At 37.8% G+C, this 25,786-nt stretch overlaps 1 protein-coding gene across 1 annotated transcript; it reads right to left on the minus strand.

Moving 5' to 3' along the window:
• Positions 1-2,374: 2,374 nt before the first annotated feature.
• LOC110464035 (potassium voltage-gated channel protein Shaw-like) lies at positions 2,375-9,750 on the minus strand. Its single transcript, XM_021519043.1, has 2 exons — positions 8,809-9,750; positions 2,375-4,164 (listed from the first exon to the last, which is right to left on the minus strand). The coding sequence occupies exons 1-2, from the start codon at positions 9,748-9,750 to the stop codon at positions 3,082-3,084; spliced, it is 2,025 nt and encodes a 674-aa protein (XP_021374718.1). The 3' UTR covers positions 2,375-3,081.
• Positions 9,751-25,786: the final 16,036 nt, after the last annotated feature.

Genomic DNA, 25,786 nt, shown 5'->3' on the forward strand with positions numbered 1-25,786 from the left:
TAAGGTAGCATACAAAATTTACACAAACAACGGGTAACTTGTTGAAGGTAGCTTAAACCCTTAACACAAGTAACAGGTATAATGTGTAAGGAAACATATACCCTTAACACAAATTAAAGGTATAATGTGTAAGGTAGCGTACACCCTAAACACAAGTTACAGATATAATGTTTGTGGTTGCGTACTCCCTTAACACACATTACAGGTATAATGTGTAAGGAAACATATACCCTTAACACAAATTACAGCTATAATGTGTAAGTTAACATATACCCTTAACACAAGTTACAGATATAATGTGTAAGGTAGCGTACACCCTATACACAAGTTACTGGTATAAAGTGTAAGGTAGCGTACTCCCTTAACACACATTACAGGTATAATGTGTAAGGAAACATATACCCTTAACACAAGTTACAGATATAATGTGTAAGTTAACATATACCCTTAACACAAGTTACAGATATAATGTGTAAGGTACGGTACACCCTATACACAAGTTACTGGTATAAAGTGTAAGGTAGCGTACTCCCTTAACACACATTACAGGTATAATGTGTAAGGTAACATATACCCTTAACACAAGTTACAGATATAATGTGTGAGGTAGCATATACCCTTAACACAAGTTACAGATATAATGTGTAAGGTAGCATATACACTTAACACAAGTTACAGCTATAATGTTTTAGGTAACATATACCCTTAACACAAGTAACAGATATAATGTGTAAGGTAGCATATACCCTTAACACAAATTACAGGTATAATGTGTAAGGTAACATATACCCTTAACACAAATTACAGGTATAATGTGTAAGGTAGCATATACCCTTAACACAAATAACAGGTATAATGTGTAAGTTAGCATACACCCTTAACACAAATAACAGGTATAATGTGTAAGGTAGCATATATCCTTAACACAAATAACAGGTATAATGTGTAAAGGTAGCGTACACCCTAAACACAAGTTACTGGTATAAAGTGTAAGGTAGCGTTCACCCTTAACACAAATAACAGGTATAATGTGTAAGATAGCGTACACCCTTTAACACAATTTACAGATATAATGTGTAAGGAAGCATATGCCCTTAACATAAGTTACAGATATAATGTGTAAGGTTGCATATACCCTTAACACACATTACAGGTATAATGTGTAAGGTAACATATACCCTTAATACAAATTACAGATATAATGTGTAAGGTAGAATATACCCTTAACACAAGTTACAGATATAATGTTTGTGGTTGCGTACTCCCTTAACACACATTACAGGTATAATGTGTAAGGTAACATATACCCTTAACACAAATAACAGGTATAAACTGTAAGGTAGCGTATACCCTTAACACAAATAACAAATATAATGTGTGAGGTAGCGTACACCCTAAACACACATTACAGGTATAATGTGTGAGGTAGCGTACACCCTAGACACAAATAACAGATATAATGTGTGAGGTAGCGTACACCCTAAACACAAATTACAGGTTTAATGTGTAAGGTAGCATATACCCTTAACACAAGTTACAGATATAATATGTAAGGTAGCATACACCCTTAACACAAATAACAGGTATAATGTGTAAGGTAGTGCATACCCTTAACAAAAATTATAGATATCTTTTATGCCACTGTACATAGTAAGATAAATTCAACTGTCTGTGTTAAAAAAAAAAATTGTTCAAACCTATTATGACTAGAACAGATGACGTCACATTTGTAATTTTTTGGTAATGATCGCCACTTTTATCTGGCTACGTATACAGTATATATGTTTGCTTTGATCAACACCACGAACCGATAGCAAATAAATGTGTTCGCCTCGAATTTTTATCCGAATTGAAATATTTCAGAATGAATAATATAAAATGCAATCGTAATGATCATGTTCGTCAAAAATAAGTGAACTTTAGTTTTTACAAATTCAACATTGACAAGAAGGGCAAGCAAGATCTGGGACAATGAGGTATAAGACTTCAGTCACCGTCGGTACATTCACTGTAGTATTATGAGGTGGTGAATGACGTAATAACATATATTACGTCATTTTTATGTTAATTTCTTTCTTCCAAAGATTACTGATAACATATAACACTAAAATTGTACATCTTCGGCACTTTTCGGCAAGTTCGGGAAAAACATGCAATGAATTTAAACATTGTATTACAGTTACCGACTCTTTAAAAATAAATAAGATTGCAATGGAGAGCTTTGTATACAATATTGAGAACCCGGATGGCGATTTTCCTTATCAACTATTGTTATCAATATCAGAATGAAATATTCCATGTAATTTTCCAAGGATCTCGAAAAGACTCGATAACGTTCAACTGAAAACACAGATGACGTTATTATGCTGTGACGTCATGGCAAACTACACAACACGAGTAGTCGAACTTTTTGGTTAGGCTCGTGCATATTTTGCAATTATTATGGTGAAATTCAAAGTGAGTTGATGACGTCAAGGCAAGAATTTACAGGTATGACGTCACAGGTACCCCAACTCGATACCAGAGGGAGTTTGCTTTTTTCCCTTATATTTCTTCTTTCAACATTTTTTTGTCGCATTTCCTACGTCACTAACAGTTCACAAACAACTGAGGTTTTCTTCAACAGAAGAAACATTTTCCCAATTCACGTCTCGTGCACTGACAGGGAATGAGTGCAGCGCTTTGTGTGACGTCACAATACAAATGGGTGTTGTTATTGTGACGTCATGATGAAGTGTCATTCTCTGGAACTGCCATTGCAAGAAACATATCCAAATATCTGGGGACTCCAGCATAGCACAGACATCGGCGTGATGCATTTGTTATGGGGGTTTACCGCTTCTACACAATAAACACCCTGCTAGCCAGGGAATCTTTCCGTATTAAACGTCAAAGGCACGTGAAAAAAAGGATTTCGCCAATTTATCCCGAACGCAAAAAGGCATTTATTTCTAACTTCCGTTGCCGAAAGTTTTGTAAGAAACTACTTCCGGTTTGAACTTCATTCGACAATATGCGATTTAACTTCCGACACAGACGATTCAATATCCTCCATCAGACTTTCGTCATTTAAGGATTCATTTAAGTCGATGACTTGAAGGTGTTTTTAACATCCTCCGTCACCGTTGAATCAGCATCATCGTTTTCAGAACCCTCAGTTTTCAGACCGGAAGCTGTCGGTTGTTCTAAACCCACTTCCGGGTAAAGTGGGGTCACCGAATTAATTTTCGGCGTCGAGTCTCCAGTTTGCATCAGACCGTTCATCATTGTCTTGAACCCCGAATGACCTTTGTCTTCCGTTTTATTGAATTTAATTTTGTACACAGTTGTAGTCATAAGTTTATTCCATCTTTCTATTTGAAACTTTCTTTTTCGTTGTTTAAGTTTTTCTCGTGACTGCGCATGCGTGTAATACAGTGTAAAATTGTTGACAATGGCAGGAACGGACAAGGCAATAACCAGGACACCGGAAATGGCACACAACGACCCAACAAGATAGCCAAGTCCAGATTTCGGCGTCATGTCACCATAACCGACAGTCGTCATGGTAACGATAGCCCACCAAAAAGCAAGAGGGATGTGTTTGAAGTCGCTCTCTTCCGTCGAGAACATTTCCATGTAATACTCAATACAGGCGAAGATGACGACGCCAATTATCACTACAAGCAGTAGAAGGAATAGCTCTTTGGTACTAGCCTTGATTGTGTAGATCAGGATCTTCAAAGCCAAGAAATGTTTCATAAGAATAAAAATCCGAAAAATTCGAAGCACGCGAAAGGCGAATAGCACTCTTATGAACGTGAAAAGTGTAATAGGGTCCGGATGAAGAAAAACGATGGCCACGGCTATGTAATATGGAACGATGCATATAGCTTCTATGATCGTTAATGGCGTGGTGAGAAAGCCCTTCTTGGACGGTGCCGTCAGAAGCTTGACCAAAAATTCCAAGAAGAAAAAGACGTTGCACGAATTGTCAATGATGAGCAGAATGTCGTACGGTGTGATGTCGTAAAATATATCCAGCTCGTGACGTAACATATCGCTCGTGATATTGGAACCTGCGCTCGTGGCATGGACGGTGAGTGCCTCGAAGTACGGAAGCGTCTCGAGGATGAAGACGGAAATCGACAAGAGTACAACCAGCAGAGAAGTGACCGCATAAAACTGTGAAAGAAACAGAAGAAAAAAGGATATCAATATTTATCTCTCACTTTATTATGACATGTATGCTTGGTTTGGTTTGTTTTTGTTGGTCGTCCTATTAACAGCTATGGTCATTTAAGAACGTGCCAGGTTTTGGTGGTGGAGAAAATCCGGAGTTCCCGGAGAAAAACCACCGACCTACGGCCAGTACCTGGCGACTGCCCCCATAGGTCTCGAACCCGTAACGCAGTGGTGGAGGGCTAGTGGTAGCAGAATGTCAGACGCCTTAACCACTTGGCCAACGCGGCCCCTGACATGTATGCTTTTCCAAAAGGGTTGTATAGATAATTACATTTTGGGTGGTAAATTGATAAGGAATTTAAAAGGTTAACGAAAAACTTGTGCAACTCTTTTTCTGTTAGAATGATTTTGAGTGAGACGTCTCCAACACAAAGTTGCATTCTTTCTAATGCACATAAGAAATAGAACTTGTAAGTTAGCATTTAAAGTATAAACTATAGCATACAACCTTAACACAAATGAAGTGCATAACGTGTAAGGTGATATATACATTTCATACATAATGTGTAAGGTATATAGCATAATCATTAACTGGAATTTCATACATAATGTGTAAGGTATATAGCATAAGCATTAACTGGAATTTCATACATAATGTGTAAGGTATATAGCATAAGCATTAACTGGAATTTCATACATATTGTGTAAGGTATATAGCATAAGCATTAACTGGAATTTCATACATATTGTGTAAGGTATATAGCATAAGCATTAACTGGAATTTCATACATAATGCGTAAGGTATATAGCATAATCATTAACTGAAATGTCATACATAATGTGTAAGGTATATAGCATTATCATTAACGGGAATTTCAAACATAATGTGTAAGGTAACATACACCCCTAACTTGAATTTCAGGCATAATGTGTAAGGTATATAGCATACTCATTAACTTGAATTTCATACATAATGTGTAAGCTATATAGCATAATCATTATCTGGAATTTCATACGTAATGTGTAAGGTAACATACACCTTTAACACATCTAACAGGTATAATGTGTACGGTAGCATACACCCCTAACTTGAATTTCAGGCATAATGTGTAAGGTATATAGCAAAATCATTAACTGGAATTTCATACGTAATGTGAAAGGTAACATACACCCTTAAATGGGTGTTCATGTTTAATGTGTAAGGTAACATACACCTTTAACACATCTAACAGGTATAATGTGTAAGGTAGCATGCACCCCTATCTTGAATTTCAGGCATAATGTGTAAGGTATATAGCATTATCATTAACTGGAATTTTATACGTAATGTGTAAGCTATATAGCATAATCATTATCTGGAATTTCACATATACCCTTAACACAAATTACAGGTATAATGTGTAAGGTAACATATACCCTTAACACAAGTTACAGATATAATGTTTGTGGTTGCGTACTCCCTTAACACACATTACAGGTATAATGTGTAAGGAAACATATACCCTTAACACAAATTACAGGTATAATGTGTAAGGTAGCATACACCCTTAACTGGGATTTCATACGTAATGTGTAAGGTATATAGCATATTCATTAACTGGAATTTCATACATAATGTGTAAGCTATATAGCATAATCATTATCTGGAAGTTCATACATAATGTGTAAGGTATATCGCATAATCTTAAACTGGAATTTCATACATAATGTGTAAGGTAGCTTACACCCTTAACTGGAATTTCATACATAATGTGTAAGGTCGCTGCCAAGCACGGCGGACCCTATACACAAGTTACTGGTATAAAGTGTAAGGTAGCGTTCACCCTTAACACAAATAACAGGTATAATGTGTAAGGTAGCATGCACCCCTATCTTGAATTTCAGGCATAATGTGTAAGGTAGATAGCATAATCATTAACTGGAATTTCATACATAATGTGTAAGGTAGCATACACCCTTAACTGGAATTTCATACGTAATGTGTAAGGTAACATACACCCTTAAATGGGTGTTCATGTTTAATGTGTAAGGTAACATACACCCTTAACTGGGTGTTCATGTATAATGCGATGGGTAACTCACAACCTTAACACAAATTACAGGTCGGCTGCATAAAGTAGGAAATAGTCTAAATGATACTCAGTTTATGCTTCAATGTATTAAACACTAACACTTAATTATATTTTGTCCCTTCAACCCCTCCCCTTTCCTATCCACTCCTATCCTGTCCGTCCCATCCTACTCCCTGAATCCCTGCCCCTCCTTCCCTCTCCCTCCATCCCGCCCGTCCCGTCCTACTTTCTCCCTGCCCCCTTCATCCCTAGTGCCACTGTAAACCGCCCCTCGTTTCCCGCCCGTTCCACAGCCTATTCTCTTCCTGCCATTCCACCCGTCCCCTTTTCCCCCATTCTCTCACTCCGCTTATATATATATATATGCATACATGAGCAATGAGTAAGAACACGTTAATACCGTGACACAGTCCGTCGCCTAGAAGATTCTTATAATTTAGAAAAATATTTATCAGAGAATGGATTAGTATACAACAACATTCTATATATATACGTCTAGGCCATTTTAACTTTTTACGGTTACACCGACGTCAAAACCCCACGTTATGTAACTAAATACTGCGAGGAGCTTAAGTTGCGTATTGTGAATATGAAAATCACGCTTTTACAGTTGTTTTACGTTCGGATTTAGGAATCAATAATCGATTTGGATTTTGGATAGAAGTCAAAACTTTGGCTGACTCGGATTAAATTATTTATGATCTTTCTCTGCATAACGCTTGCTGTGTATTCTGCATGAAGAACCAGGGATCAGAATACTAGGTTAAGCTTGATGTGTTTTCTTAATATTTATGATGATAAAGCATGCATTTGAAATTTGGTACCCTACATTCCATAAAGAGTTCGCAATGAAACCTCTATCTGTCATAGTGATACGTGTTCTCTTTCATGTTTACAACTCGCACGAGACCAACTGATACTCATAGTCTTAACTGTTTTGCTTTCCTTTAAAAAACTGGATGAAGATAAAAAAAAATGTATGCATTCAGTGTTGTTTTAAGTTGTTTTTTTAAAGGGTGGTGGGAGTGGGGAGGGGTTGGCTGGCATTTAAGGACAAAACGAAGTTTTTTTTAAGCTTTGACCGATTTTTTTTCATTATAAAATACTGTTCCCGAAACAAGACTAAAAAGGCTGAAAACAAATTTCATGATTTTATAAATTTACGAAAACAGAGACTATAATTATGATGTCTAGCGTTTTATTTTCAGGGGCCAATATTTTCGCGGACCGTGTATACTGACCACGGAACAAATTATTGGGTTTGAATTTCGCATAGCACCCGTACAAAATTTTAAAGCTGAGAATTTTGGTCTGAAAGTTAAGCATCCGCAGAATGATAACGTTGTACAGTACTGTTGAATCCGATCACAGAAAATTGTGTTACCTCGATCGAACTGTCTATGTATTTAAATATAAATATTTCAGTTTTATGCCAATATTTTCATCTTACATCTGTGTACATGGACCGTAATATATTTAGTGTAAACATTATATAATTTCTTTTATTTCAGACACAATTAATACAAATTCAGACGAATAAAACAGAAATAGAATATAGAAATACGCTAAAAACTTAAATCAGTTCATCTCCTTGAGGACAAAAATAACATTTTTGAGATGAACAGTGCATTTCATTGTCGAAATAGACATTAAACCTAACTTTAAAACTCACGTTATAAAGATTTTTTTACAAGGTGTGAAAGAAGGTAGAACGGCGAAGGTAGGAATGGAGAAAATTCTCGTTTACGGAAAGTACCGACGGTTCCCGATTGAAGAAGCATCGTACACCAGTCTTATTACAGTTACAATCAAAGCGAAATATATGGAAACTTAAGTGAAGTTTTCTAGTGTAGTTAGTGGGACATGAATCCCTTAAATAACTCCAGCATTAATAATCAAATGGGATCAACGACTGTTTCCGCGTAATATATACCCTTATGCATGAATGGACTGATCCGATTATACACTTAAAAAATAGCAACCCTCTACTGCCCTCGACCCTTCTATATACTTCGTCGTAACAACTTTCGTTAACCCTCTGCCATCACCATACCCCCATGTCGATATCATAACGTATTTCATGCATTTATCATGTGTATCTAATTTTCTCGAGGTGATAAAATAGCGAGAGATAGAATGCGGACGTTTGATTATTCGAAAAATATCAATAATAGAATCGAGATTAAACGCGAAAATTAAAAGGCAAAAACGGGTGTGGAATTGAAACAACCTTGTGAAATTCTCATCACGCATAAATAGACTTTAGGGCATTACCAGTCAAAGGATACATGCTAACCAACTGCTACTGGTATCTTCTTACGAAAGTTACACAAGAATATGATGACACGTTTGCAAGTAAGGTACACAAGAATTGATGACGCATTTTAAAAGTACATATTGACATATTAATTAAAAAAAAAGATCACACTCAAATCATTACTCTTAATATTAATTTGATATTATTAAAGGGAGGTCACTCTAACACAAGCAATGGTTTAATTTGTATGGTGGCATAAAGCCTTAAATGAGATATCCTGAACACACGCGTGTACAAATGTTGGGCACTACTTACCGTGGCCCCTTTAGAGGAATAAGGGTCCTGTAGGGCTCTCCACACTCTGGGCCTGTGGCGGTACCAACAGGGATCGTTTGGTCCCACGTTTCGTGCAGAGTTCTGTGTACGCTTATCATCTTGTTCAAATCTATCGATCATTTCAAGCGTGTCTTCGAAACTGATGTAGTGAACCCAACAACACATTTCGATATCTTTATCGTCTATTTCCCAAAAGTCGAGTTCCTCTCTTAATAAGGGACCACACAGACTTATCGGCACGTGCAGTTTCCCAATCCTGTAAAAGTTCAAAATGTACCCAAATAAGGTCGGGTGTCGGTCAAAGAAATATTCCCGTTTCCCAGTCAATCTAGCCGAATCGGCTAATTTAGCCAGTCTGGTTGTCGGAAACTGAGAAATTGTTTCTAACTTTGTCTGATGCTTGAATCCCCCTATATTGAGTGTAATGATCTCAGAGCCCACATCGTCAGAGCTGCTTCCTTTGCTGGTTGCAGATTGTACTCTTGTTGGTATTTTTATGCTTCCAGTTTCGTCCGTCGCGACTTTGGCCTCATATGACAGGCCGTCATCTATTACGTGTCCGTTCTTTTCATCAGTTTCTGTTTTGGCCGGAGCTGTCAGGCCGCACGTGACTTTGTCCGATTTATCAAGAAGAGTTTCTTGATGACCATTTGCTGTCATCTCCGATTGTTTTTGTGTCGTATGATTACAGTTCGAATTCTCATCGGTCACTCTATTGTCCCAATCCAACTGACCAGTAGTTTCAGCTGTACGTAGGTCAGTTGACGTTTTGTCCGGCTCTTTCCGGTCGTCTACATTTTCGTTCGAACTCTTCTGAACAAAAGCTAATTTATTCGAATTTCTTTTGTCAGTAGTCGATTTTGATTTTTTACGGGCCTTCTGGTCAGCAAACTTGACATTTCCTTTCCTTCCAGGTTCCATTTGTTGTTTTTGGTTGTTAGGAGTCGGATCAGATGATTCTATATAGACTCCCAAATAACATCATCCCCCAATACTGTCCGTTCGGTCTTTTCTAACGTTCCGATAACCCCTCATGTCTTGTTTTCCGAATGTGACATTACATTTAAGGATTACATTTATACATGTTAAGGAGAATAAAATCATATTTAATATTTAGGAGACTGGCGTCTGTGTTGGAGGCTCGGTGTGTAATCCTGTAAATGGTTCGAAAGCTACAACCCAAACCCTGGAGACAGGGCCCTCCAACAATGGCGTATCGTATAAAGTACAATCCTCACATATTGTGTTTTAAATGTTTAATCCAAGATGGAAACATATTTCAAACCTTTCAAACAGCATGAAGCTAGATTTCGTTTTACATCCCAACTTCACAACACCACACGATATTTCACTCTATACTCCCGAACACGAACTTTTAAAATCCAACAGGCATTCTTCCACTTTTAAAACTCACCTTCCTGTCCAGTATCTCTGGCTAACAATAACCGATACACATACAACAATCAAGTTAACGTTAGTCATTGAGGGTTAATTTTTTTCCTATCTACACCGGCTAAATATGATCAACCTGCTTTTTAACGGGTTCGAGTGTTAAACCGCTGTTAATCTCCATTGAAAATGGCACAATGAACGACACAATACTACGAGCTGGTCCGATAGTTATGTCAGGTAATTCCGAGCAGCTTACCTGTCATTGTCCAAACGTGGATATGGTACGCCAGGACGGTATATACACAAAGAACATCCACACACTAGATCGAGGGTCCTCAATACACAATAAAAATGAAAGCACATCTAATTCTGAATAGCACAGAGCGACGTTTTTTTCTAATGCTAGGTATTATAGCATTGCCGTTCATCTAAATCAACAAAGATGCTATAATCTTGTCCCGTTTTAATAACATTTGCCAATTTTTGAAACGACCGATAACAAAATATGCAGCCCTGACGCAGCCCTTTGTTGCAGAGAAAAGGCCGAATTTATACTTTGTCATACAAAATGGTATTATCATTATTCCGTTTTGATGGCCTTGTCACTGTCGTAAGACGACAGTATTAAATACTAAACCCTGGCAAAATCCTTTGTTTTAACCAAAAAGCTGAATTCATACATTTAGATATAAATGTTGATGTCCAACAAATGATCAATAGAAATGAAGCCCTGATGAAGTCCTTTGTTCCAATTTATGCTTCTGCTTAAAAATGAGTGTTAATTTTTCGACAGCTGATAAATGAAAATAAATGGATCCCTTGGGAAGTCCATAGTTTCGAAAGTAAGGCCGAAATATCCTTTATGTTTATGCGGTGGAATTTGTAGTTCTTAAACATGTATATGCCATTCAGTATTATTATGCCATTCAGTATTATTATGCCATTCAGTATTATTATGCCATTTAGTTTAACAGATAAACTATTGTCACTCGAGAATATAAGACTATCGTGAGTCCAAAACTTTCAACTGAGATTTATAAACGTGATTCCTTTCGTTGATCTTACATACTCGATAACACGTTTTCTATTGCGTACATGATAGGGTGCAGGTGTAAGTATGTAGCGTCTGTATTGAATAGGATCCTTTGTAGAAAATAACATAAGTATTTTTCAAAATTGTTTGTCTACATTTTTTGGACGCAATGAAAAAACAAACATTTGTGACAATGACGTCTGTAAGGAGAAACAATTATAACAGACATTTAAAAGTGTATAACTTTTGTGTTAATACAGACAGTGTATTGTTCGGGCTGGCGTAACGATAATGGGAGAAAGTACAGAGCATTTATTAGCAGTAGTAATTGTTCGCTAGGTCTTTTGTCAGACATCCTCGATATCCAGGGGTTACACTCACTTACGCTCTCTGCACCCCTGGAATATGTCATAGCAAAATCGAAGGCTTAATATGCAGCGATTTGTGGATGAGACGAAAAGACTTGTTTCGTCCTTTGATGTACATCGAAAGAATCTCGCGGTCGCGTAACGGCAAACAATGACAGGTTTTGAAGTCGGGCGTCTCTCCTTTGTAATTTCGTATTGCAGAGTTATCTGCTCTTGTGAGCAGGTATTAATTGTTACGTCATTAGTTTGTGTGAGAAAGTTACGTCTTTTTCTGAAATAATTATAACGTTACTTTCACAAACAAATGACGTAAAAAGCAATACTTGTTCACAAGAGCAGTTAACTCTGCAATACAAAAAGCCGGAATAAGCCAAGTGATTTGTCAGGTTTTGTTTACCTGACACCAATCAAATAGCTAGCCGCGTGCCTTCAATTTTGCTATGAAATATTTCAGTTGTGTAGAGAGCGAAAGGTGAGCGTAACCGCTGAAAATCGAGGATGATTGTCAGACAATTGTAGTGGTCGTCATTCACTAGGTCGATTGTCAGACCATTGTAGTTGTCGTCATTCACTAGGTCGATTGGCAGACAATTGTAGTGGGCGGCGTTCACTAGGTCGATAGTCAAACAATTGTAGTTGTCATCGTTCACTAGGTCGTTTGTTAAACAATTCAAGATGTCGTCATTCACTAGGTCGATTGTCAGACCATTGTAGTTGTCGTCGTTCACTAGGGCGATTGTCAGACAATTGTAGTGGTCGTCGTTCACTAGGTCGATTGTCAGACAATTGTAGTTGTCGTCGTTCACTAGGTCGATTGTTATACAATTGTAGTGGTCGTCCTTCACTAGGTCGATTGTCAGACAATTGTAGTGGTCGTCGTTCACTAGGTCAATTGTCAGACAATTGTAGTTGTCGTCGTTCACTAGGTCGATTGTTATACAATTGTAGTGGTCGTCCTTCACTAGGTCGATTGTTAGACAATTGTAGTGGTCGTCGTTCACTAGGTCGATTAGTAAACAATTGTAGTGGTCATCGTTCACTAGGTCGATTGTTAAACAATTGTAGCGGTCGTCGTTCACTCGGTCGATTGTTAAACAATTGTAGTGGTCGTCGTTCACTAGGTCTATTGTTAAACAATTGTAGTGGTCATCGTTCACTAGGTCGATTGTTAATCAATTGTAGTGGTCATCGTTCACTAGGTCGATTAGTAAACAATTGTAGTGGTCATCGTTCACTAGGTCGATTGTTAAACAATTGTAGCGGTCGTCGTTCACTAGGTCGATTGTTAAACAATTGTAGTGGTCGTCGTTCACTAGGTCGATTGTTAAACAATTGTAGTGGTCGTCGTTCACTAGGTCGATTGTTAAACAATTCATGATGTCGTCGTTCACTAGGTCGATTGTTAATCAATTGTAGTGGTCGTCGTTCACCAGGTCATTGTTAGACAATTGTAGTGGTCGTCGTTCACTAGGTCGATTGTTAAACAATTGTAGTGGTCGTCGTTCACTAGGTCTAATGTTAAACAATTGTAGTGGTCGTCGTTCACTAGGTCTAATGTTAAACAATTATAGTGGTCATCGTTCACTAGGTCTAATGTTAAACAATTGTAGTGGTCGTCGTTCACTAGGACTAATGTTAAACAATTGTAGGGGTCGTCGTTCACTAGGTCGATTGGTAAACAATTGTAGTGGTCATCGTTCACTAGGTCTAATGTTAAACAATTGTAGGGGTCGTCGTTCACTAGGTCGATTGTCAGACAATTGGAGTGGTCGTCGTTCACTAGGTCTATTGTCAGACAATTATAGTGGTCGTCGTTCACTAGGTCTATTGTCAGAAAATTGTAGTGGTCGTCGTTCACTAGGTCGATTGTCAGACAATTGTAGTGGTCGTCGTTCACTAGGTCTATTGTCAGACAACTGAAGCGGTCGTCATTCACTAGATCGATCGTTGTTTCCCCTCATGCTGAAATCTTTAATTTGTCTAATCGCTATGATTATGAAAACGTATTTGTTAAAGAGTCCTAATTTAGTGCATTAGTAACATTTACTGACGTGTAGGAAGTCCACATTAGTAACATTTACTGACGTGTAGGAAGTCCACATTAGTAACATTTACTGACGTGTAGGAAGTCCACATTAGTAACATTTACTGACGTGTAGGAAGTCCACATTAGTAACATTTACTGACGTGTAGGAAGTCCACATTAGTAACATTTACTGACGTGTAGGAAGTCCACATTAGTAACATTTACTGACGTGTAGGAAGTCCACATTAGTAACATTTACTGACGTGTAGGAAGTCCACATTAGTAACATTTACTGACGTGTAGGAAGTCCACATTAGTAACATTTACTGACGTGTAGGAAGTCCACATTAGTAACATTTACTGACGTGTAGGAAGTCCACATTAGTAACATTTACTGACGTGTAGGAAGTCCACATTAGTAACATTTACTGACGTGTAGGAAGTCCACATTAGTAACATTTACTGACGTGTAGGAAGTCCACATTAGTAACATTTACTGACGTGTAGGAAGTCCACATTAGTAACATTTACTGACGTGTAGGAAGTCCACATTAGTAACATTTACTGACGTGTAGGAAGTCCACATTAGTAACATTTACTGACGTGTAGGAAGTCCACATTAGTAACATTTACTGACGTGTAGGAAGTCCACATTAGTAACATTTACTGACGTGTAGGAAGTCCACATTAGTAACATTTACTGACGTGTAGGAAGTCCACATTAGTAACATTTACTGACGTGTAGGAAGTCCACATTAGTAACATTTACTGACGTGTAGGAAGTCCACATTAGTAACATTTACTGACGTGTAGGAAGTCCACATTAGTAACATTTACTGACGTGTAGGAAGTCCACATTAGTAACATTTACTGACGTGTAGGAAGTCCACATTAGTAACATTTACTGACGTGTAGGAAGTCCACATTAGTAACATTTACTGACGTGTAGGGAGTCCACATAAGTAACATTTACTGACGTGTAGGAAGTCCACATTAGTAACATTTACTGACGTGTAGGGAGTCCACATAAGTAACATTTAATGACGTGTAGGAAATCCACATTAGTAACATTTACTGACGTGTAGGGAGTCCACATAAGTAACATTTAATGATGTGTAGGAAGTCCACATTATTCTCTTCGTACGATCATGTCCATGATTTTGCACCTGAATACTCTAACATCCTAGCTTGCATCTGGCCAAATAGTGTTTGATTCATAAGAACCTATTAAAAGATTTAAGCATATGACGCCTGTGACCTTGAATGTCGAACAAGGACATTAGGTTGAACGTGGGTCAAGGTCCTTAATCCGAGCAAGCTACAGGCCCAATATCAGTATCCTTGGCCATTTGGTTATTGAGAAGAAGTCTTTTGAAGATTTTACGACATTTGACCCGTGTGACCTTGAAAGTTGGTCAAGGCATGCTACAGGCCCAATATCAGTACCCTGGGCCTTTTGGTTATTGAGAAGAAGTTGTTTGAAAATTTTACGACATTTGACCCCTGTGATCTTGAAAGTGGGTCAAGGTCATTCATTTGGACAAACTTGGCAGTCCTTCATCCCAGCATGCTACAGGCCCAATATTAGTATCCTTGGCCATTTGGTTATTGAGAAGAAATTGTTTGAAGATTTTACAATATTTGACCCCTGTGACCTTGAAAGTTGGTAAATGTCATTCATTTGAACAAACTTGGTAGCCCTTCATCCCAGCATGCTACAGCTCAATATCAGTACCCTGGGCCTTTTGGTTATTGAGAAGAAGTTGTTTGAAAAATTTAAGACATTTGACCCCAGTGACCTTGAAAGTGGGTCAAGGTCATTTATGTGAACAAACTTGGTATTCCTTCATCCCAGCATGCTACTGGCCAAATATCATCAGCCTGGGCCTCTTGGTTATTCAGAAGAAGTTGTTCGGGCCAGGTGAGCTAAAAAACGGTCTTCTTTTTCTCCTCCAGTGCAAGGCACTGAAATAAGAAATGTTGAACATTTCCGGGTCCTTCTTACACAAAAGATATGTTCGATCAATACGTGTCCGTTAAAATGCTGCACGTAAGGACTGGACATACATTGCATATGCAAAGTAAGAGTTTTAAGCTCTTACTTGAGCCGTCCATTATCTCTATTGGCTCTCCGCACTGAACTCAGTTTTGGGGGGAGCTTCCCGACGGAGTCATTAGTGAAATTTATGTTCAGCATATTTAGTTACAATTCCGCATTGGCAAGGAATGCGCTGACACAATATTCAACATTCCTTCTTTTGGTGAGCGTTTTAGTAGAGTCAGAAGACAGCAGGGTATATCTGTACATCAGACTACGAATTCCTCCAATTAACTTTGTTTTGTTTTGACAAACCACACATTAGAAGCTCCATATAAGCAAACTTCCCCTCAAATCGGTTTGTTATACCAAAAGCCAAGTCGTTAACGCGTCTGACGTTCTGCTTCCACTAGCTGCCCTCCACCACTGACACGACCTGCCGTAATGTAGGATTTACCAAAACACCCTTTCTAAGATAATCAGTTCCTTGGCAGTTGGGAGAATAATCTGAAGCCAAAAAGCAAATATGGATAATACCTACGACGTAACAAGGTGGATATTTGTACTAGGGTTGAAACTATTCTTCTGGTGCATTCCTTTACAATGCTCTGTCCTTTACTGAGGTTGTTAGTGTTATAGATACATAGGCTGTTTTCTTTGGGTTTTGGTGATGAATGATTGTTTAATAGGAAGCCTCTTCTACAGTGGGTAATGGATTGTCCTTAATGGCGAAGTTAACTGGAGCTTCTGCTCCTAACGAATCAGATTTTGCCGTTGCTGACAAAATACCACATTTCTTGGGTTGAAGACTGTAATGGTGACCCTGTGCGTAACCTAAAGCAATACTGATGAGAGTTTACAACTGTAGACTGGCAGTACCACTAAGGAAGACATAGTCAGCACACGTAGGAGAGGCACCCGCCGTCTTTCCTACATGACGCTCAGGCTGTGTTTACATCTTTTGTATATAGTTCCGTACTCCGCACTCCCCACATGCCGTACTCTTTGTTCAATACTTTCTGGATTTAAGTATTTTTCTTGCCACAAAACGCGACTGCATTTTTTTGTTGATACTATGTAGAATCTCCCACGTTTTCCTTCCAACTCAAAAGTCTTAAAAAATATTTTAGTATAGAATCTTAAGGTCAACAGTATCAAATGCAGCCTTAGCGATAAGCAATGCTACTCCTGGCTTGTTTGTTGTTGTTACTGCTTCAGTGGTGACCCCCAGAGGATCAGACCTGTCAGAAGTGGGGCCACTTGCTTATTAAATCCACGTTGAAAGGGACTTTGCTGAGGTAAGAACTGCACCCTATAGCAATGGCATTAATAAACCTTCCCTCTAACAAGAGGCCCGAATGGGCCTGAATCGCTCACCTGGTATTAATCTCACACTTGTAATCTTAAAAGTTGACTAATATAAAGCTACAGGCAAAATATCTGTGTTCGATCCATTTGAATCTATTAAATGATTTATACATATGACGCCTGCGACCTTGGAAGTTTATAGCCTTCCGTTCCGTCATATTTCTGGCTAAATATCATTACCCTGGACCTTTTGAATATTCAGAACAAGTCATTTAAAGATTTAAACATATTTGATCCCTGTGACCTTGAATATGAGCAAAGGTCATTCATTTGAACAAACTTGGTAGCCCTTCATCCCAGCATGTTAATGGCCAAATATCATCATCCAAGGCCTTTTGGTTATTGAGAAGAAGTTGTTTAAAGATTTTAAACATATTTGACCCCTGTGACCTTGAAAATAGATGAAGGTAATTCATTTGAATAAACTTGATAGCCCTTCCTCCCAGCATGTTACCGGCCAAATACAATTAGCCTATGCCTCTTGGATATTCAGGAGAAGTTATTTAAAGGTTTTAAACATATTTGACCCCTGTGACCTTGAATATAGGTGAAGGTCGTTTGTTTGAACAAACTTGATAGCCCTTCATCTGAGCATGATACTGGTCATTGTTCTAGGCCTCTTGGGTATTCAGGAGAAGTTGTGTAAAGGTTTTAAACATATTTGACCCATGTGGCCTTGAAAATGGGGGAAGGTCATTTATTTGAACAAACTTTGTAGCCCTTCATCCCAGCATGTTACTGGCCAAATATCATTATCCTAGGCTTCTTGGTTATTCAGAAGAAGTTGTTTAAAGGTTTTAAACATATTTGACCCCTGTGACCTTGACTATAAGTCAAGGTCATTCATTTGAACAAACTCTGTAGCCCTCTATTACAGCATGCTACTGGCCAAATAACATCATCCTAGGCCTCTTGGTTATTGAGAAGAAGTTGTTTAAAGGTTTTAAACATATTTGACCCCTGTGACCTTGACTATAAGTCAAGGTCATTTATTTGAACAAACTCTGTAGCCCTCTATTACAGCATGCTACTGGCCAAATAACATCATCCTAGGCCTCTTGGTTATTGAGAAGAAGTTGTTTAAAGGTTTTAAACATATTTGACCCCTGTGACCTTGACTATAAGTCAAGGTCATTTGTTTGAACAAAGTTGGTAGCCCTTTATCCCAGCATGTTAATGGCCAAATATCATCACCCTAGGCCTTTTGGTTATTAAGAAGTCGTTTAAAGTAAAATATTGACGACGGCCGACGTACCACGGCATTAGCTCACTTGGCACTTCGTACATTTAATCAAACTTGGTAGCCCTTGATCCTAGTATGCTACTGACTAAATATCATCACCCGGGGCCTTTTGGTTATTCAGAAGAAGTTGTTTAAAGTTTTTAACAACCCCTGTGACCTTGCATATGGGGGAAGGTCATTCATTTGAACAAACTTTGTAGCCCTTCATCTTAGCATGCTACTGGCCAAATATCATCACCATGGGCATTTTGGTTATTCAGAAGAAGTTGTTTAAAGGTTTTTTAAAACAGTTGACCCCTGTGACCTTGAATATAATTGAAGGTCATTCATTTGAACAAACTTGGTAGCCCTTCACCCAAGCATGTTACTGGCTAAATATCATCTCCCTGGGCAGTTTGGTTATCGAGAAGAAGTTGTTTAAAGTTTTTAACATATTTGACCCCTGTGACCTTGAATATCGGTGAAGGTCATTTATTTGAACAAGCTTTGTAGCCCTTCATCTCAGCATGCTACTGGCCAAATATCATCTGCTTGGGCAGTTTGTTTATCGAGAAGAAGTTGTTTAAAGTTTTTAACATATATGACCCCTGTGACCTTGAAAATGGGTGAAGGTCATTAATTTTAACAAACTTTGTAGCCCTTCATCTCAGTTTGCTTCTGGCCAAATATCGACACCCTAGGCCTTTCGGTTAATAAGAAGAAGTCGTTTAAAGTAAAATATTGACACCTGACGCCGGCCAGCCGACGACGGACGCCGCGCCACGGCATAAGCTCACTTGGCACTTCGTGCCAGGTGAGCTAAAAATCAAGTGAACCATTTTTTCCCCTGTTTTCAACAGATTTATTAGCAAAGGAGAACAACTGATTTTGCAGATTGTTTAAAAGCCGTCACAAATACACGCAATACAATACTTCCTATAACACTAAACCCTTCCACCTCAGCTCACCGTCAGTGCCTTCCACTAAATTTATCATTAACAATAGTCGCACCAATCATACAGCATACTTCAGTCCCGTTACATACACTGGTCAAGCACTTCAGCCAAACATTTCACACATTTCTACACAAGTCAAAGTTGATATTAATCTCAGTAGTCATACCTTAAATTGGTAGTCATACACACTTACAAAGTCGCATCGGACTTTCATACTTCAATTGAGACATGTAGAATTTTGTTTCATTATCATCTTTGACCATAACACCTGACATAAAGACGTATACAGGTCTAGAGGACATGGAAGAATATGCCATGTGAAGACGGATTAATTTGCTATCAATTTCAAGGGTTGTAATTTTTCATGGAAATTTGTTTCTGTGACAATTGTGAGAATTAAAACTGCCTTTTTTTGGTGTAATTTATTTTTGTAAAATAGGTTTTTGTCACAAAAAGAGAATGACAGGATGTCATTTTAATATGGATAGTAATAACCTACATGTATGAACTATATTTGAGAAAAGCTTAAGTTACTATTTGTATGTCTGACTAAGATATCAATCCAAACCTATACATCCTACAGCCTAACATACAATATACAAACTTGTACACATCACATGACCTTGTACATGTCACATGACCTTGTACATGTCACATGACCTCGTACACATCACATGACCTTAAACACATCACATGACCTTGTACAAGTCACATGACCTTGAACACGTCACAGGACCTTGTACACACAAGTGACCTTGTACACATCACATGACCTTGTACATGTCACACGGCCTTGTACACATCACATGACTTCGTACACATCACATGACCTCGTACAAATCACATGACCTTAAACACATCACATGACCTTGTACAAGTCACATGACCTTGAACACGTCACAGGACCTTGTACACACTAGTGACCTTGTACATGTCACATGACCTTGTAATGCCACATGACCTTGTACATGTCACATGACCTTGTTCACATCACATGACCTTGTACATGTCACATGACCTTGTACACATCACAGGACCTTGTACATGTCACAGGACCTTGTATACATCACAGGACCTTATACATGTCACATGACCGTGTACACATCACATTACCTTGAACATGTCACATGACCTTGTACACATCACATGACCTTGTACATGTCACATGACCTTGAACACATCAAAGGACCTTGTACATGTCACATAACCTTGTATACATCAAAGGACCTTGTACATGTCACATGACCTTGTACACATCACATGACCTTGAACATGTTACATGACCTTTTACACACTAGGTGACCTTGTACAAACCATGTGACCTTGTACACATCACATGACCTTGTACATATCACATGACCTTGTACATGTCACATGATCTTGAACATGTCACAGGGCCTTGTACACACTAGGTGACCTTGTAAACATCATGTGACCTTGTACAAACCATGTGACCTTGAACACATCATGTGACCTTGTACACATCACCTGACCTTGTACATTCACACAACTTTTCACACATCAAACGACCTTGCACACATTAATTACCTTGTGCACAACGCACAATATTTCACACATCGCACAACTTTGTACGTAACTTGCAACCTTATATACAGAAACAGCCACAATTAACCCGCTTTCAACAATCATAGACTCCTAAGGATTGCTTTCCCCAACAGGTAAACATATAAATAAAAGGCAACAGGACCAGTATCTTAATAAGATAATATTCACAATTATAATTTGAAAGAACTTGAAGATAATTCTCATTCTGAAATGAATCTCTTTGTTAGAAAACTTACATCACAATGTCAAATAAAAAGCAAATAAGGAACCGATTTACTTAAATTTTATAAATTAGTCACTTTTATATAACAATATAACCATATCAGTGTTATTAAATTCTGAACACTTCTTTAATTTAATACCTCATTACAAAACCAATACAGTCTTTTCAAATGAGAGGAAAGAGTACGTAATCGTGTTCAAACTATCGGCAATAATAGTTGAAGTTTCTCTCATACACCTGATTTCCGATTGAAGAATATTCTGACAAAAAGTCTTGTACAGTAGAACCTCGTTATAACGGCCCTCTTTCAATTTGTCACCTCCCTTATCGACAACATTTTTTAATGTCCATTTTTCTGATTTTCTTCAAAATTTCTTCATAAACTTCCCTTGATATATCATCGCTGCACCCCTTTATAATGCCAAAATGGTACTTTACAAATGGTGACGCTATAAGGAGGCTTTACTTTACAAAACAAGGCCTAGCACACTTACAGCTTTATCTCCCCAAAATCTATTGTTTAACGTCAACAAAAACATCACAGAAACTTGAAACTGATGTATTTCTGGCATGTAACACAAAAATAATACATTTTACGATATCAACAGATAACAAGTGTTTGAACTAGACTAGATATTGACAAATTGATGTATTTGAAATTTTTTAACAAGTTCATTGACCCATGAAACTGTTTCCCTAACAGGCAGAGTAAAAACAAAAACAAGTAAAAATAAAACCCTGAAATTTATTATAAACAAAATCAAAGCAGGAGTCTGAAACTATAGCGACCAGTAAATAGTAAATTGTAACTTACCGGTAAATGCCATGTTTATCCTGCGATAAGCCCAGGCGGCCAACACATAATCTCCGACTCCAATCAGGGGCGGGCTTATTACAGGATTATATAATAGCATTTGTTGTCATTTCTACTGAAGACTGCAATATATATGGGTGGGCTTATTACCAGGCATGGGCTTATCGACCGATAAATACGACAGGAAACTGTCATTTACGGATATGTAGGACAAACCCCCCTAACATGAAATTACAATTATCCATTAACTTATTCACCCCTGGAATTTCGTAATGAACTATGCCAACCATTGAATCAGAAGAGTTCAAATGTGTCTTCAGGGGTGAATGAGTTGGTACAAATTTACAAGATTTATATAGCAAACTGACCTGACGTAGTCCAATACTCGAGACTGAGCAGAAATAAATTATTCATCGACAGCAACTGTTAAGTACTTTTGACAATATGCCTAGCTAAGCTTCACACAGTAGGCCTCACCAAGGTTCTAAGCCATGCTTATCACGCAGCATGCAAAGCAAGGGAATAAACTTAGGTAGATCCCGTATATCTACACTGCCCACGCTTTAATCTACATAGCCATGCTAAATTAACAAGAGGCCCAAGAGGGCCTGTATCGCTCACCTGAATATTTAAGCAGTCATAGCAAAATATTCTCATTAAATATTATATTGCACTAAAAATATTTCCCTCGCAAACTTTGTTGGCTCCATCTGTTGAAACTACCAGCAAAATATTATTATAAGATTCTATGCTTTTTGATTCTTCTTCAGAAGTTGCTTGACATATTTTTCCCTGTGATCTTGTAAGTAGGTCAATGTCATTTTCCTTCTCAAATTGGTTAGCTCTATTCCAAAAAGCTACCAGCCAAATCTTATGAATCCATTCCTTTTAGTTCTCAAGAACAAATCCATTAAAATGTTGTTGACCTCTGTGACCTCTAAAGTAGGTTGAGGTCATTTTCATTTGCAAACTTTGGTGAGCTCTATCCCGGGAAGTCACCAGCCAAATATTATAATTTTATGCCTTTTAATTCTTCAGAAGAAGCTGTTTGAACTGTTTGACATATTTGAACGCTGTGACCTTGAAAGTAGGTCAAGGTCATTTTCATTCGCAAACTTTGTTTGGCTCTTTCCCAGGAAGCCACCTGCCAAATATTAAGATTTTATAACTACCAGTTCTTCAGAAGAAGTCGTTTAAAGTGTTTGACATATCTGCCTCATGTGACCTTAAAAGAAGGTCAAGGTCATTTTCATTCTCAAACTTTGTTCGGCTCTTTCCTAGGAAGCTACAAGCCAAATATAGAGATTATATACCTTTCAGTTCTTCAGAAGAAGTCGTTTGAAGTGTCTGACACATTTGACTCCTGTGACCTTGAAAGAAGGTCAAGGTCATTTTCATTCTCAAACTTTGTCGGGCTCTATCCAAGGAAGCCATCAATCAAAAATAAAGATTCTATACCTTTCAGTTCTTCAGAAGAAGTCATTTGAAGCTTTTGACATATATGACCCCTGTGACCTTGAAAGTAGGTCAAACTAGTTTTCATTCTCAAACTTTGTTGGGCTCTATCCCAGGAAGCCACCAGCCAAATATAAAGATTATATACCTTTCAGTTCTTCAGAAGAAGTCGTTTGAAGTGTTTGACACATTTGACCCCTGTGACCTTGAAAGAAGGTCAAGGTAATTTTCATTCTCAAACTTTGTTGGGCTCCATCCAAGGAAGCCATCAGCCAAATATGAAGATTCTATACCTTTTAATTCTTCAGAAGAAGTCGTTTGAAGTTTTTGACATATTTGACCCCTGTGACCTTGAAAGTAGGTCAAACTAATTTTCATTCTCAAACTTTGTTGGTCTCTATCCCAGGAAGCCACCAGCCAAATATAAAGATTCTATACCTTTCAGTTCTTCAGAAGAAGTCGTTTGAAGTGTTTGACACATTTGACCCCTGTGACCTTGAAAGTAGGTCAAGGTCATTTTCATCCTCAAACTTTGTAGGGCTCCTACCAACGAAGCTTTCACCCAAATATCATGACTCTAGGCCTGTCCGTTCTTCAGAAGAAGTTGTTTAAAGGAAAAGTTGACGGACGAGGACGGACGGACAAACGGACGACGGACAAAGGACGGACGACAGACGCCGCGCCACGGCATAAGCTCACTTGGCACTTTGTGCCAGGTGAGCTAAAAAGGAGGATTTTGAAAGTGTTAGAAAATAGGAAATTACTGATATTTTCATAGTTCACTTTAGAAATTTTATATTGAAATTTTGACTAAATTTTTTACAATTCATAACCTCATATACAACTACTTACATGTTCTTGGTTATCAACGCTGAAAACAGAACATTTCCTGTTTCCAGGTTTTAAGCATCCAAGCTTGGAACACTAGAACAGTGAGTGAATTAATTACCGCGTTACCTCACCAAATCACCGACAGAGATTCCTACGCTAGAAAACTACTTTTTCTGTTAAATATTGATACATGTATATGATTGGTCCGATATATTCGGGCTTTACATCCTATTAACAGCTATGGTCATTTATCCATTTCACCACTGTAGACCATAATGGACTCACCAAGACAAATGTAGGGTAGAGTCTACTAAAGTTACATAGGGGTGAAAGGGTTAAGGATGTGCCAGGTTTTGGTGGTAGCACCCTGGAGAAAAAATCACCAACCTGTGGCCCATACCTGGCGACTGCCCCAGGTAGGCGTTGAACTTGCGACCCAGTGTTGGAGGGCTAGTGATCAGAGACAGTAAGACGCCTTAACCACTGTGCCCCTTTGATTTATATGAAAAGAGATCCTATTTCCAGTTACTCTAATTGTAATTTAACTTATTGTTAAACTGTGCGTTTATAGATTTTGATACATCGTCATCCTGTTACACGCTCACATATCAGCATCGCCACGCTCACATCATACAATCATCTAAACTCTAAACAACCATCAGCCACAATACGAACATAACAAGTCCACGTTTGAGCAAGATCCATCACATATGAACTAGAAAAGGAAAAACGTAACAAACAAATTTTTGTATTAATTTCTGTTTGAGTACAAAAAAAAATAAAAAAATGCATATATAATTGGCTATTTAGAATAAAATAATAACGATAGTTTTAAAAGTACTGAAACTGTTAAAGTTAAACTTACGATTGGGTTATTCATTTCCGTGTAGAAGTTGTTGTCGTTAGAAAGATATTTATTTCAAATTTAATTTCATTACATTGTTGATCATGTGCTAATTTATAACAGGTTTACAGATAGAAACTAGATTATCTTGATAAAGAAATAATTGAGTCTATATAAATAGGAATTGCAAAAAACACATTAAGATAAACAAGAATCAAATGGTCCTATTCTCAACGTGTCTAAATTAACAGCACAAAGCAGTTTTTTTTTTTATTTGACCTTGATATAGATTTTGACCCTGACCTTGACACCAATTCCTAAAAGTGATTGATGTGCATCATTCAGATGTGATAGAATGTTAAGTTCCCAGAAAATATTTTCACTTGTCAAAAACTCTGTTTGTGGAAATAACGAAAAGTCTCAGTTGACAACACGAGATAGCAATTTGTGTTCAAAATACCAGTTCTTAACCTGGTTTTGAAAAATTCCCCTTTGAAAATGTCTGTTCAGATGAATATCATTTTAAAGCTACAATACACAAGACAGTTGAGAAATAATGTTACAGTCACACAATCCTGACAAACGCATCATTCCGATTCATAATCAATACAGTTACACATTTCTTTGCCCTATTTTTGTAAATTGATGCTCCCACCTCAGAATTCCTCGAAAAACTTGACTCACAAAAAAATAAAATAAGAGGACAAATAATGTTACAGATCCTGTGCAGTATTTAGTTTTAAACAGGAATAACACAGTGGAATTCTCAGTTTAGATAATATTAAATTTTAGATGTATGATATTTTTTTTATTCAAAATTG

The sequence above is a fragment of the Mizuhopecten yessoensis genome, unplaced genomic scaffold (assembly GCF_002113885.1).
Source record: "Mizuhopecten yessoensis strain PY_sf001 unplaced genomic scaffold, ASM211388v2 scaffold10951, whole genome shotgun sequence".
NCBI classification, from domain to species: domain Eukaryota; kingdom Metazoa; phylum Mollusca; class Bivalvia; order Pectinida; family Pectinidae; genus Mizuhopecten; species Mizuhopecten yessoensis.

What these genes read in the sequence shown, in the direction of transcription:
- LOC110464035 (XM_021519043.1), bottom strand. Translation starts at nt 9,750, where the DNA reads ATGGAACCTGGAAGGAAAGGAAATGTCAAGTTTGCTGACCAGAAGGCC. An exon ending in ATTCCTCTAAAGGGGCCACG is followed by an intron (nt 4,165 to 8,808) that starts GTAAGTAGTGCC and finishes TTTCTTTCACAG; the next exon opens with TTTTATGCGGTCACTTCTCT.